At 31.3% G+C, this 12859-nt stretch overlaps 1 protein-coding gene across 1 annotated transcript in view; it reads right to left on the bottom strand.

The window, feature by feature from the left end:
* LOC129745614 (formin-like protein) overlaps positions 1-12373 on the bottom strand; it is a 66540-nt gene extending 54167 nt beyond the window's left edge. The window contains exon 1 of the mRNA XM_055738798.1: positions 12295-12373. Within this exon, the coding sequence (XP_055594773.1) occupies positions 12295-12372 (78 nt within the window). The 5' untranslated portion in view covers position 12373. The remainder of the gene's footprint in view (positions 1-12294) is intronic.
* Between the last annotated feature and the right edge of the window lie 486 nt (positions 12374-12859).

Raw genomic sequence — 12859 nt, 5'->3', positions numbered from 1 at the left:
AAAAATTCACACTTCACAAAATTCAGAATAAGTTCAATTTTTTATGTAGATTTGATGAATCAAGTTAAATAAATTTTTTATTTATTTTTATTATCATCTTTTTAGAATCGATCATCATCTATGAAAAGTTCGAAAAACGATTCTAAATAGTAACTTTAAGAGTTGATTTTAATAAACTAAAAATAATTCAATCAATGCTTTGTGCTCTCAAGTTTACAACAACACTTATTCCTAATTTTTCATTTTTATCAGTTTCGCATTTGATCATTCAAGAAATCACTCACTTAAACAGAAACTAGTCAGAGATGATTAATTGAATATGTTGTGTTTGAATTGTGAACTTCAATCAAACATGAATTGTTTATGTAATTTATTTCGATAAATGTAAGAATTTGAATATAAAATTGGATTTCATATCCAACTTTATAATTTCATTTTTATCAGATTCAATTTAACCCTCATCCGCATTAGGGTGTCATTTTGACACCATTGCAAGTTTAAAGGCTTGTAACTTTTATCAGAAGCTTCAAAATACAAAAATTTCTTTGGGGACCCTAAATGAATTCAAAAGTTCTTCAATATTGCATCTTTACTTTTTTTTATGGACGAACCCTGGAAGCCTGGACAAAAAAACTCCCTTTTCCGACTTTTGGTGTCATTTTGACACCACAAAAGTAAAATCTATTTAAGTCGTTTGAATTATTATGAACTTCATATAAAACTTATATCAATAGAAACCTTGTAATGTCAGTAAAATATGTTTAGAACATTATATACAGCTAAAGTTACAAGTTTTCTAGTTATTCAGCATGAAAGAAAAAAAATCTGAAAAAACATGCCTCACGAAAACTGCTGTAGTTCATATGTTACACGTCCAAAAAAATATTTGCCTTATGCACATGAAAGCTGAAGTTAATGCCTACATCATGAAGACAAGAAATATTTTTTTAAATTTTTTTTAATGAAATGGTCACAAAAAGTTCAAAAAAGTGGTCTAAAAAACCTACTTTTCATTCGATTGCTAGTAAATACTGTTTGAGCGATGGTAGAGTTTTGAAAAAGATATGACTACAAAATGTATCAAAATTCCAACATTTTGCTGTCTTTAGATTTTCTATGCAACAAAAATTGAATTTACTGGAATTTTTCAAAGTTCACTACTTTGCGCGATTTTTTTTACAAATTGAAATTTCATCTGTTTTTGTGGTCCACCGTCATGTTGTACCCGGATTATCAGTGCTTTTACTTTGTTTGGACCAACCAAGAGTATATTCATTGGAAAGCACATTTAATCTACATTCTAGTGAGGTGCTGCAATTCACGCTGTGAGATTTCACAAAAATATGAAAATTATAAACATAAAATCATTTCTGAATTTCTAGAACTACAAGCACCTCGTCCAGCAAAACGTGTTTGTTTGCTCTCCGAGTAGGTACGGTGGGTGGTGATTCGGGCAGAGAGCGAAGCCGACAGACCAAGAAATGCACGACACGCATCGTTATTTCGTCTGTCGGCTTCGCTCTCTGCCCGAATCACCACCCACCGTACCTACTCGGAGAGCAAACAAACACGTTTTGCTGGACGAGGTGCTTGTAGTTCTAGAAATTCAGAAATGATTTTATGTTTATAATTTTCATATTTTTGTGAAATCTCACAGTGTGAATTGCAGCACCTCACTAGAATGTAGATTAAATGTGCTTTCCAATGAATATACTCTTGGTTGGTCCAAACAAAGTAAAAGCACTGATAAACCTGGTACAACATGACGGTGGACCACAAAAACAGATGAAATTTCAATTTGTAAAAAAATCGCGCAAAGTAGTGAACTTTGAAAAATTCCAGTAAATTCAATTTTTGTTGCATCAAAAATCTAAAGACAGCAAAATGTTGGAATTTTAATTCATTTTGTAGTCATATTTTTTTCAAAACTCTACCATCGCTCAAACAGTATTTACTAGCAATCGAATGAAAAGTAGGTTTTTTAGACCACTTTTTTGAACTTTTTGTGACCATTTCATTAAAAAAAATTTAAAAAAATATTTCTTGTCTTCATGATGTAGGCATTAACTTCAGCTTTCATATGCATAAGGCAAATATTTTTTTGGACGTGTAACATATGAACTACAGCAGTTTTCGTGAGGCATGTTTTTTCGGATTTTTGTTCTTTCATGCTGAATAACGAGAAAACTAGTAACTTTAGCTATATATAATGTTCTAAACATATTTCATTGACATTACAAGGTTTCTTTTGATGTAAGTTTTGTTTAAATCGGTCTAACACGCCAAAAGTTATAACGATTTGAGCTTGTGGTGTCAAATTGATACCACAAGTGCTGATTAGGGTAATGAAATCTAATGCGGATGAGGGTTAAATGGAACACAACTCGTACAATGTAATTTTGTTACGATTTTCATAAAAAGCGATTCGCGAGCACGATGAAGTAAAGAACATGAAGATGAAATAAAACATTTATTACGATTTATTTATTTAAAGGTAAAACGAAGTTTACCGGGTCAGCTAGTTTCGTATAAAAAGTAAAGATTTACATTAATTCACAAAAAAATTAACTATACTACAGTGTTGATCGTAACTTAGTACCCACAACACGTGGTAGCTAAAACCACTACACATAAATTGAAAATTTGCTAACTTGACAAGGCGGCTTTTGAAATCAAAACTTATTTGGCTTTGGTCATCTTGGAGCAGCTTTAATGCTACATCGAATATTTGGCTCCTGACTCTCTTGAAACTGTTATTAGTTGACAATGTTCCACCCATAAACACAGTTGGAATGAAAGGTCAAATTATGATTAGAAAGCTACAATTAGTAATTATGAACGGAAAATAAAAAAAAGGGAATCTTCAACAAAAATTGTATAAGAGCAACGATTTTACATCAAAATTTCATTTCATATACATATTTCCTGTCGGATCGCGGTGAAGAAAGAAAAAACGCAAAAGAGCAAAATCAATCAGCTCAACTATTTTACAACTATCAATCGTTTGAAAATTGGGCATTTGAAAGGGGTTTCTTTGTTTTGATGACCATGGTTCCATCTTGTTTAAATCATCAAAATGTGTGCAATAGTAAGGCTTTATTAGGCCTTAAATAGTCAATTAATTGATTATGTTTTTTTTTTCGATATTTTTAGAAACTAAGTTTGAATTCTTACTAAAATCACTTAATATTCTTTGAAACACTTCACACATTTTGCTTGAAACATTTCTGAATGTTTTAGTTTCAAGGTTCTTAAATTCAGGAGAAAGTTGTTCGAAGTTAAATAAAAATTTTAGAGAAAAAACTTGCAGATCCTTTAAGTTAATTTTTTATTTCTCATATAAACAAAAATGTCTACAACTTTCTTAGCTTAGCCCAGAACTACTTGATGTCTTCTGAATAGTTGTTCTTAAGCTTAAAATCTTCACTTCAATCAAGTTTTAGAATTTTCACAGTGTTGCCAGAATTAATTATGATTTTTTAAATTAAAATTTGTACCTTTGTTTTTAAAAAAAATCAATTTGAAGGCGTTTGAGGGTCGCTTTATAGTGGTCCAATCAAAATGAAATTTTGCACAGTTTGTTATCTTGATAAAAGGATCAATATTAGGGGGTGGAAGCAGTGAAATGTTGGTTTTTAAAAACCTCCATATAACTGAAGGCCACGCAAATGTATAGCGCAAAATCGACAAGTTTTATGTTAGAATGAATTAGAGATATACCGAATATTCGGTCGGCCGAATATTCGGCGCCGAATACCGCCAAAAAACCGTTAAGCCGAATATTCGGCTCACCGAATAGTTGAGCTAAGCCGAATAGGCCGAATAGGCCGAATATTTATTATTTAAAATTTATATCAAAACAGACTTCTCAAATTTTTCATCTGATTTTGCAAATATGCAAAGGTAATGTTGAAAAAGCTTCAAAACCATCAAAAACTTATGATTTCAGTTAAACATTTCAGATGTATCCGTATTTTTCACTGAAAATAGCTTTATACTTTGATTATCGTTTATTCCTTATTTTCTTGATATATCTAGGCTTATTCTAGGCCATAAACCAAATGAAGAATTCAAAAAGAGTTAAACAGCCAGAACCAGGATAGAAACATATTTTTTTTAAACTTTCCGGATTTTGCCCAGGCTTATTAGGATTTTTTGCGCAATCAAATAAAAAAAATCAAATATCTCTTTGAAATTTTTTAAATTTTCTGTTACAAAACGATTTTAAGAGTAAATTTATTCGTTAGATACGATTTGAACACTGCTGTTGTAATTCGATGAAAACTTTAAATTTCAAGAAATTTTATTTCTTTTTCTTCTTGTATGTTTAAGAATAATGCCTAGTTTCTGTCCATTTTTCCTTTTTTATAAGTTTTAAAAAAAATCGTTCAAACCCGGCCGTGTGGATCCGTGTCGTAGAAGGTATTGTATGCCTAAGGTTAAAGATCATCGTCTTTTTGGCAGCTTTTTGGATCACATCTAGCAAAAATTAGACATCTAATTCGATATAAAAAAAGCAATTTCAAATACACCTGTTTTAACACGTTTTGTCCTAGATTTCACTGGAATCCAATCTCATTTGTGATAAACGTCTTAGAAGCGACTAGATAACTTGTCGTTTCAACTAATGGTGACATTTTGAAAATCAAAGAGACATCTACTTAAAAAAGATCTGATAGATCTGGTTGAAAATAATCGACTGAAAAACATGAGGGACATGAAGATGGCAGAAATAGAAGATTTCTATTAGAAATTGCAGTAGAAAAAGAAGTATTTCTATTGAAAACTCAATAGAATATTCGACCGAATATTCGGCCGAATAGTTGAAAAGGTCAATATTCGGTATTCGGCCGTTCGCCGAATACCACTATTCGGTACATCTCTAGAATGAATTAAATAAGACAAATTGAGTAGATTTAAGAATTCTTGGTACACAGAAATTGTCGGAAAGAAACATCAACAATTGTCGTTGCAATTCTATCAGAAACAGGTAGGTAGTAAAACCGCACATTTCTGAAGATTGAATGACTACTTTGTGTGCGAATTGCGTTCCAATCGCATATGTTTTTGTTTTGGAATATATTGTTGACAAAACAGCTTTGTTGTTACAGCCGTTGTTTGCTTTCAAATAATCTTTTATTTCTAGTCGTTATATTTTCCACATGATAAGCTGGACCCGGATCCACATTTTATGAAAATGAGTTAATGGCTAAAATGACATTGATAAGAATGTACGAATAGAATTCCAAATGTATTCTATTAATCTATCATATCACTAAGGTTTTGATTTGAATTTTTTATATTTTCGTTAAATATTAAGGGGTTTCAAAAATTGATATTTGATTGAATGTTGCATCAAAAGGCATTGACCTCTAACATCCAATCTGGCTAAGAACCCCTAAATAATCCACTGCTCTATCACCGAATCTACTGTTCATCTAAGTAATTATTCATTCTAAACGGTTAGACATTTAGTCAGCGGGGCACGGCACCGCTTCTTCATAAGTTGAAGCAACATGCTGCTGCTACATTATTACAGTTTGTTTATACCGGGCAGCGATTTGCTGCTGGCGAGAAACACTCTCTGACAGCCGTTAACTATGGATGGAATGCTAGGGGGTACCTTCTTTCCTCCCTTTTTCACATCACAAGGTGTCTGTCAAATGGAAACCGGCGTCTTACAAACTAACAACTGCGCCAATGTTAGTATTGTGCTAAGATATTCCGAAAATCTGTAATGTAAATGTTGTGAATAGAAAAAAATCGTGGCAGTCAGATGGGTTTAAAAAAAAATCAAAACAATAACATTTGAAAGGTCGACAGTTGGATACAGAGATCTGTCGGTACATAAGTATGACATTTCTTTTTCAATGAGAATAAATTAAAAAAGTTTAAGACTTCCTAACTTCTAACAAAGGGTGAATAAGAATGTTTGATAATATCTATTTTGGACATCCTAAACTATTTATCCGATTTTATAAACCCACTATTTGACCGATTCTAAATTCTTCAATATGACGGAAACTATTATAGTAAAGTAATAGTAGAGCTTCATGGGAAGTTTGAAGCAAAACATAAAATTTGTAGACAACTTTTTGGATTTTGTTTCTCGCGTGAGCTTTCATTACGTCGTATGAAACATCTCAAGAATTCACAGAAAATTGCTGCAAAAGTTAATAAAAACAACTTTAAATTTTTGTTTCACAAATAGAATATGTTATCCTGACTACAAATATTATAAATGGAAAAAGTTGCGACAAGTTCATGACAGATTTGGTTTTTTTTTTTTGTTGTTATAAAACTGTTTGTTTACATTTTGTTTCACACGACATAATGAAAGCTCACGCGAGAATTATTCAAAAAACACGATTGGGAGTTGAAAATCTTTAAAGTATTCAGTTACTCTGATTTTTAATTGAACAGTTTGAGCTCAATACATCAAATAACGGGTGAGTCATAAGTAGCGGGAATGCATCGAAGCCGCATTTTCCGCGACACGCTCTACGAAAATACAAACGCCTGTCAGAGGTTCTATTGCTCTATGGATTTTGTTTGTGTTAAGTTTGATTTCTAGAAAACTTATAGCAAAACAAAAACAAAATTAAATAAACATGACGACGTTTAAACATGAGAGGCGTTTCGGAAGAGGAAATGGATTTTTTTCATAACATGCAACAAGTATAATCATCCAATTTTGAGCTCAAATTTGTGTGTCATCTTGTCTCAAATTCCAATTCAGTTAAACTCCTTCCAAATCATTTGAAGACCATGAGTGCAGACAGAAGGAGTATCTCATTAACAATGCATAAATGAAATTTTACGTAAAAAAGGCAATTTTCCGTCGATTTGGAATCATTTTTGAATTCCTCAAACCCTAGGGTTTGAGCTTAAAACCAAAAACTTCGTTTTGGTTTAAAACTCATCCATGATTTTTTGCAGAATTTTTAAGTAACGTTTACATGAGGAAATTTGAATTTTTAGGTTTTTATGGGAAAATTGAATATTTTGTAATGATAAATCTACATAATTTTCGTTTCTTCTGTGGAACCGAGCCTGCTTATGCTTTTTATGCCAATTTTGAAATTCTCTTAAGAAAATTTTCAGCTGAACACTAACGATTGATTTGAGACTGCTCCACAGCTCAACAACTGAAAGTCATTAAATCATGTGATCAGATGTGGCAAAAAGTAGAGTTCAAGATTTATGTCCAACACAAAATGTGGCACTAACTTCATCGTCGACAAACGAAAACAAACCTAACACGAAGAAAGAAAGCCCAGAAAAAGAAAATCCAAACCACTCATACATGGCTTTTCGTTCTTTTCAATTTATTCCCGCTACTTATGACTCATATATAAATATTTAAGCCATGCTAGAATATTTCTATGAAATCAGATAAAAATAAATTGAAGTTTGAAGAAATGTCGCAATAAAAGGAAAAAATGTATGTCAAGTTGTAGTTTTGGAATAAGTTTTTCAGGTCGAACATCCTTTAATTCCAGGATGAAGTTTTTGGTATAAGTTTTTTTCGGTTGAAAATCACAGCATTTAGAAGCATTTATAGTTATCAGAAAAATTTCATCAAAGTGATTCAAGATACGCTATCGTTTTGATCAAACAAGCAACAACATTGTTTAAAAAAAGTTTCACCCAACGATGACCGGGGTGAAATCATGAATATTTTGCATTACCTGTGCAAAAGAAAGAAAAACATTAGAGTGCAATTTCATTTGCACATGTTTTTGTTGCCAATTCGAAAACAGTTTAAAAAAAAATACGGCAAAAACTTTTTGTCGGCGCAGTTCGGAGAACGGGGCGCTGCGAAATTGTAAATGAGTCCTCTTTGCAGTGATTGGAGATGATTGAATAATGCATGCTGGCTGCTGTACAGCAGTTTAGGTATGTAGCTAACAACATAAAAAAGGGGTCGGTTTTTTTTCTGGGTGCCATTAAAGCTGCGCCACGAGTGTAAATAATCATCCCTCGAGTACCTCAATACTTGAATCGATGATGGGGAGATTATGGCCAAATCATCACAATCAACCTTTTTTGAGGTGGTGTAAGATTTCTCTTGAGAAAAACCAGAAAGAGAAAAAAAAATAGAAGAAAAAATACCATTACGAAATCACATACCATTTAAAAAAAGTTTTGGGAAATTTGAAATTTATTAAAAATAGGGAATTTATGAACGGTTTCAGCTTATTTTTAATTTGTAAAGGACTTCTAGAATTTTTCAATTACAATGTTTGTTTTGGAGTCATTTAAACATCTCAGACATTTCCGAATATATTTTATTATGAAATTTTTCGGATTAATTTACCTCTCTCTAAATTCTCTTAATAATCTCTGTTGATTCATTTTAAATTTTAACTTTGAACTTTCAAACTTTCAAACTATACAGTCAGGTTTCTTATGAAATCTCTTTGAAATCTTTGTTAAATCTTTTTCGACTATTTCATTTCGACTCACATTTGAGTCATTCAGCTGTTTGTCGATTCTTTTGACCCCCTTTTTTCTTTTCTATCTTTTATTTTATTTCTACCTTCTTCAATATTCTTTTGATTTCTTTCAGTTTTTTAAGACTCTTTTCCGCTCCCTTTAGACACTCGCGTAAGTCTCTTATGACCAGAGTTGTAAGATTGCAAACCTATCAAAACCGTCGGTTTGGAGAATAACGAAAACTGTACTGATTTTAAACATGATGACCTTATTTTTTTTAAGTCGTCAGGTAGAACTTTCGTTTTTATGTAGGTATAATTCGCTGACAAATTTCGATAATCCGTAAAAAATCAGTAGATAAGAAGAAGTGTTCAAAATTCGTAGATCTGGCAACGCTGTCCACGCTATTTTTTTATTTACTCTTGAATCTCTATTGACTTTTTTTTGGCTCTCATTTGATTTCTTTTTGACTCCCTTCGATTCCCTTTTACTTCTTTTAGGGCTTTGGTATTCTTTTTTGATTGATTATCTTTTGACATTCCCTTAGCTTTTTCTTAACACACTTTTTAATTAGATATTTGATTTTTCTTGACTTGTTTGACTCTCTTCGAACTGTTTTCGTATGCCTCCTCTTTTGTCATTTTTGTAATTTTCGTATTTTTTGTAATTTTTGCAATTTTTGTAATTTTGATAGTATTTGTAATTTTTGTAATTTTTTTCATTTTTGTCTTATTTGTCATTTTTTGTCATTTTTGCCATATTTGTCATATTTTTATTATTTTTTTTCATTTTTTTTTCATTTTTTGTCATTTTTGTCATTTTTGTCATTTTTGTCATTTTTGTCATTTTTGTCATTTTTGTCATTTTTGTCATTTTCAGATTTGTCATTTTTGTCATTTTTGTCAATTTTGTCATTGCTGTCATTTTTGTCGTTTTTGTTATTATTGTCAGATTTTAGTTTTTGTAATTTTTGCCATTTTTGTCATTTTTGTAAGTTTTATAATTTTTGAAATTTTTGTAATTTTTATAGATTTTTTGGAATTTTTGAAATTTTTGTAATGTTTGTAATTTTTAAAAATTTTTTTGTAATTTTTGTCATTTTTGTCATTTTTGTCATTTTTATTATTGTTGTCATTTTTGTCATTTTTGTCATTTTTGTCATTTTTGTCATTTTTATCATTTTTGTCATTTTTATCATTTTTGTCATTTATGTCATTTTTGTCATTTTTCTAATTTAATGCATTTTGATCATTTTTGTCATTTTTTTAATTTTTGTCATTTTAGTCATTTTTATTATTTTTGTCCTTTTTGACATCTTTATAAATTTAGTCGTTTTTGTCATTAAAGACATTTTTGTAATTTTTGTCATTTTTGTTATTTTTGACATCTTTATCAATTTAGTCATTTTTGTCATTTTTGTCATTTTTGTCAGTTTTGTCATTTTTTTTCATTTTTTTCATTTTTGTCATTTTTGTCATTTTTGTCATTTTTGTCATTTTTGTCATTTTTGTCATTTTTGTCATTTTTGTCATTTTTGTCATTTTTGTCATTTTTGTCATTTTTTTCATTTTTGCCATTTTTGTCATTTTTGCCATTTCTGTTATTTTTGTCGTTTGTGCCATTTTTGTCATTTTTGCTACTTTTGTCATTTTTGTCATTTTTGTCATTTTTGTCATTTTTGTCATTTTTGTCATTTTTGTCATTTTCGTTATTTTTGTAATTTTTGTTATTTTTGTAACTTTTGTAATTTTTCATTTTTTTTGTAACTTTTGTCATTTTTTGTGATTTTTGTCATTTTTATCATTTTTGTCAGATTTTTGTTTTTGTCATTTTTTCCATTTTTGTCCTTTTTTTTCATTTTTGTCATTTTTGTCTCTATTTTGATTCCGTTTTGACTCTGCTGTAGCTACTTAGACTCTTTTTTTTTATTTTCAGATTCAGATTTAGATTCTCTTTTTACAAACTTCGACTCTCTTTTAACGCGCTTTTGATTCTTTATTTGCTATCTTTCTTTCAACTCTATTTTGACTCTCTTTTGACTTTTGATCCATTTTTGTTTTACTTGAAACTCTCTTTAAATTTTTATCATATCCTTTTTTGATTTGCTTTACCCTCTTCAATCTCTCTGATGACTGTCGTTTGACTCTTTTCCGATTCTCTATTGTCTTTTTTCCTACACGTTTTTGAGTATCTCATTTAGCATTCGTCTATATTTTGATACAATAAGGCTAATTTTTGACTCTACTTCGGTCGGTTCTCTTTTGACCATTTTTGACTGTATTTCGATTTGATGTTTCCCTCTTTTCATGCTTTTCTCTTGTTTTACTATCTTTTTACTCCATTCACTCTCTTTCTACATTTATTCAACTCCTATCTAACTCTCTTTTTTCTCTCATTTTTCTCTCTTTTGGACACTTTTTTTTCTCCCACTTTTTACTCTATTGACACTCGTTTTACTCTCTTTCTAATCTTTTTTACTCTGAAATCTCCCTAATGACTGTCTTTTGACTCTCTTTCGACTCTCAATTGACTCTTTCTGACACGTTGTTGAGTATCTTATAACCAACGTTGCCGGATTTCAAACAGCTAAATATGTACCGATTTTGGCAAATTATTTTTTGTCGTCAGATAGAATTTTCGATTATCGGCAGAATCTACATTTTTTTTTAAAAATCCGTAGAAAATCTGTAGGAAATGCTCCGTAGCTCCGTAGAAATGCTTAAAATCCGTAGATCCACGGAGAAATCCGGCAACGCTGGTTATAACCCTTATTCAATCATTCGTCTGTAGGATGATATCATTTAGCTCATTTTTGGCTCAACTTTGGTTCTATTTTCTCTTTTGACCATTTTTGATTGTCTTTCGATTTGTTTTTTCTTCACTTTCTTTCTACTTTTATTTTACTCCTATTTAACTCTCTTCTACTCTCTTTTTTTCTTTCTTTTTACTCTTTTGACACTCGTTTACTCATTTTGAATGTTTTTTCTCTCTCTTTTTTCTTTTTTGGCACTCATTTTACTTTTTTTTTACTCACTTCCTAATCTTTTTTACTCTTTTTTCATTTCTTTTTATTCTCTAACTATCAGGAAACTTTGAATGGAAAAATATTCTTATTAACGAAGATTTTTCTTTGGTTTAATCACATGGAAAGTTAGAAACCCTCACCATGATCCACTGAATGGTTCCAACTTCTAAAAAAAATTGATGCGCCTTCAGTTAATGATATTCCGCTGTTGGACCCATGTGCAGTTAAGTGATCGACGTTATTGTGCAAAATTATGCAATCTCGCAACCCATTTGATGTTTATGGATGCATTTTTCCATCGCCATCGTCAACAGCCAATATTGTACCTAATAGAGTTTTTTTGTTGGTGTTGTTGATTTCATTCTGTTACTCGTTGTTCTAGCTCTAGGGGTTAGTCAGAGTTTTTTTTAGGTCAAGCGACTTATAGACGCCGCCAACGCAGCTAAGCTACATGGCACGCATTTTGTGGAACCTATCCATCTATATGCATCCATCCATCTATCCATCTAGCTAAAGTGGCATTACAATAAATCTGCCCCATCGGCTGGAACGTCAATGGAGTGCAATTTATGAGAATCGGTGTCATTAAAATTTATTGAATGAAGTCACGTGTCTTGATTCCCATCGGTTGTATTTTTCTGGCAAATTCGTTAATATTCAAAACGCATAATTAACTGATCAAATGTTCCCAATGAAGAGAACAAACTTTAGAATTTAAATTAAAAACTAATCTGATCAAAACTGCAGTTTTTCACCTTTCGTGAACAACGACTTAAGAAGCTGCGGGTTAATGTAAAAAAACGCTTAATAAAAACAGAACAAAAACTCACCTGATCACAAATGATATCCCATTTCTTTTCGTTGTCATAGTTTTTCAGCAGCTTCGCCTTGTCCGGGGGTAGATCCATTGAGGCCTGCAATAGAAAGAAGGAGAAGAAAAAAAAACGAATGAAGAGAATGGAAACTGACAGAAAAAAATCGCACAAATATGAAGCTATTATACATTTTCATCGCAACGAAATGGCACATATTAACATTGAATCGCGGTGGCGACGCGCGCTTTTTGGAAGATTAGTAACAAATAAATTAAATTCGAAATGTCCGACGCCGACGAAAAAGCGGAGAGTGCGGAATGACAGATGCCGAATAGTTATGATCGCATTATTGTTTATTGGAGGTAATAAAAATAAAAATTCAGATGCAAATTCGATTAGCATTTTAAGTAGCTGCTCGGTGAACGGTGAACGAAACGTGAGAAATTCGGTAGCTGATGATAACTGTCCCGATATGTCTCAATAAAACTTGTTCTGAAATTTGATATGCCTTCAAATTTTGCTAATGAATAACTGGAGAGGAATGAAATTATACATTGATAAACCTGTCAATGAGGTTTCG

The sequence above is a fragment of the Uranotaenia lowii genome, chromosome 2, assembly GCF_029784155.1.
Source record: "Uranotaenia lowii strain MFRU-FL chromosome 2, ASM2978415v1, whole genome shotgun sequence".
NCBI lineage: Eukaryota > Metazoa > Arthropoda > Insecta > Diptera > Culicidae > Uranotaenia > Uranotaenia lowii.
The sequence above is the reverse complement of the archived record's forward strand: the minus strand, read 5'-3'. Positions and strand labels throughout refer to the sequence as shown.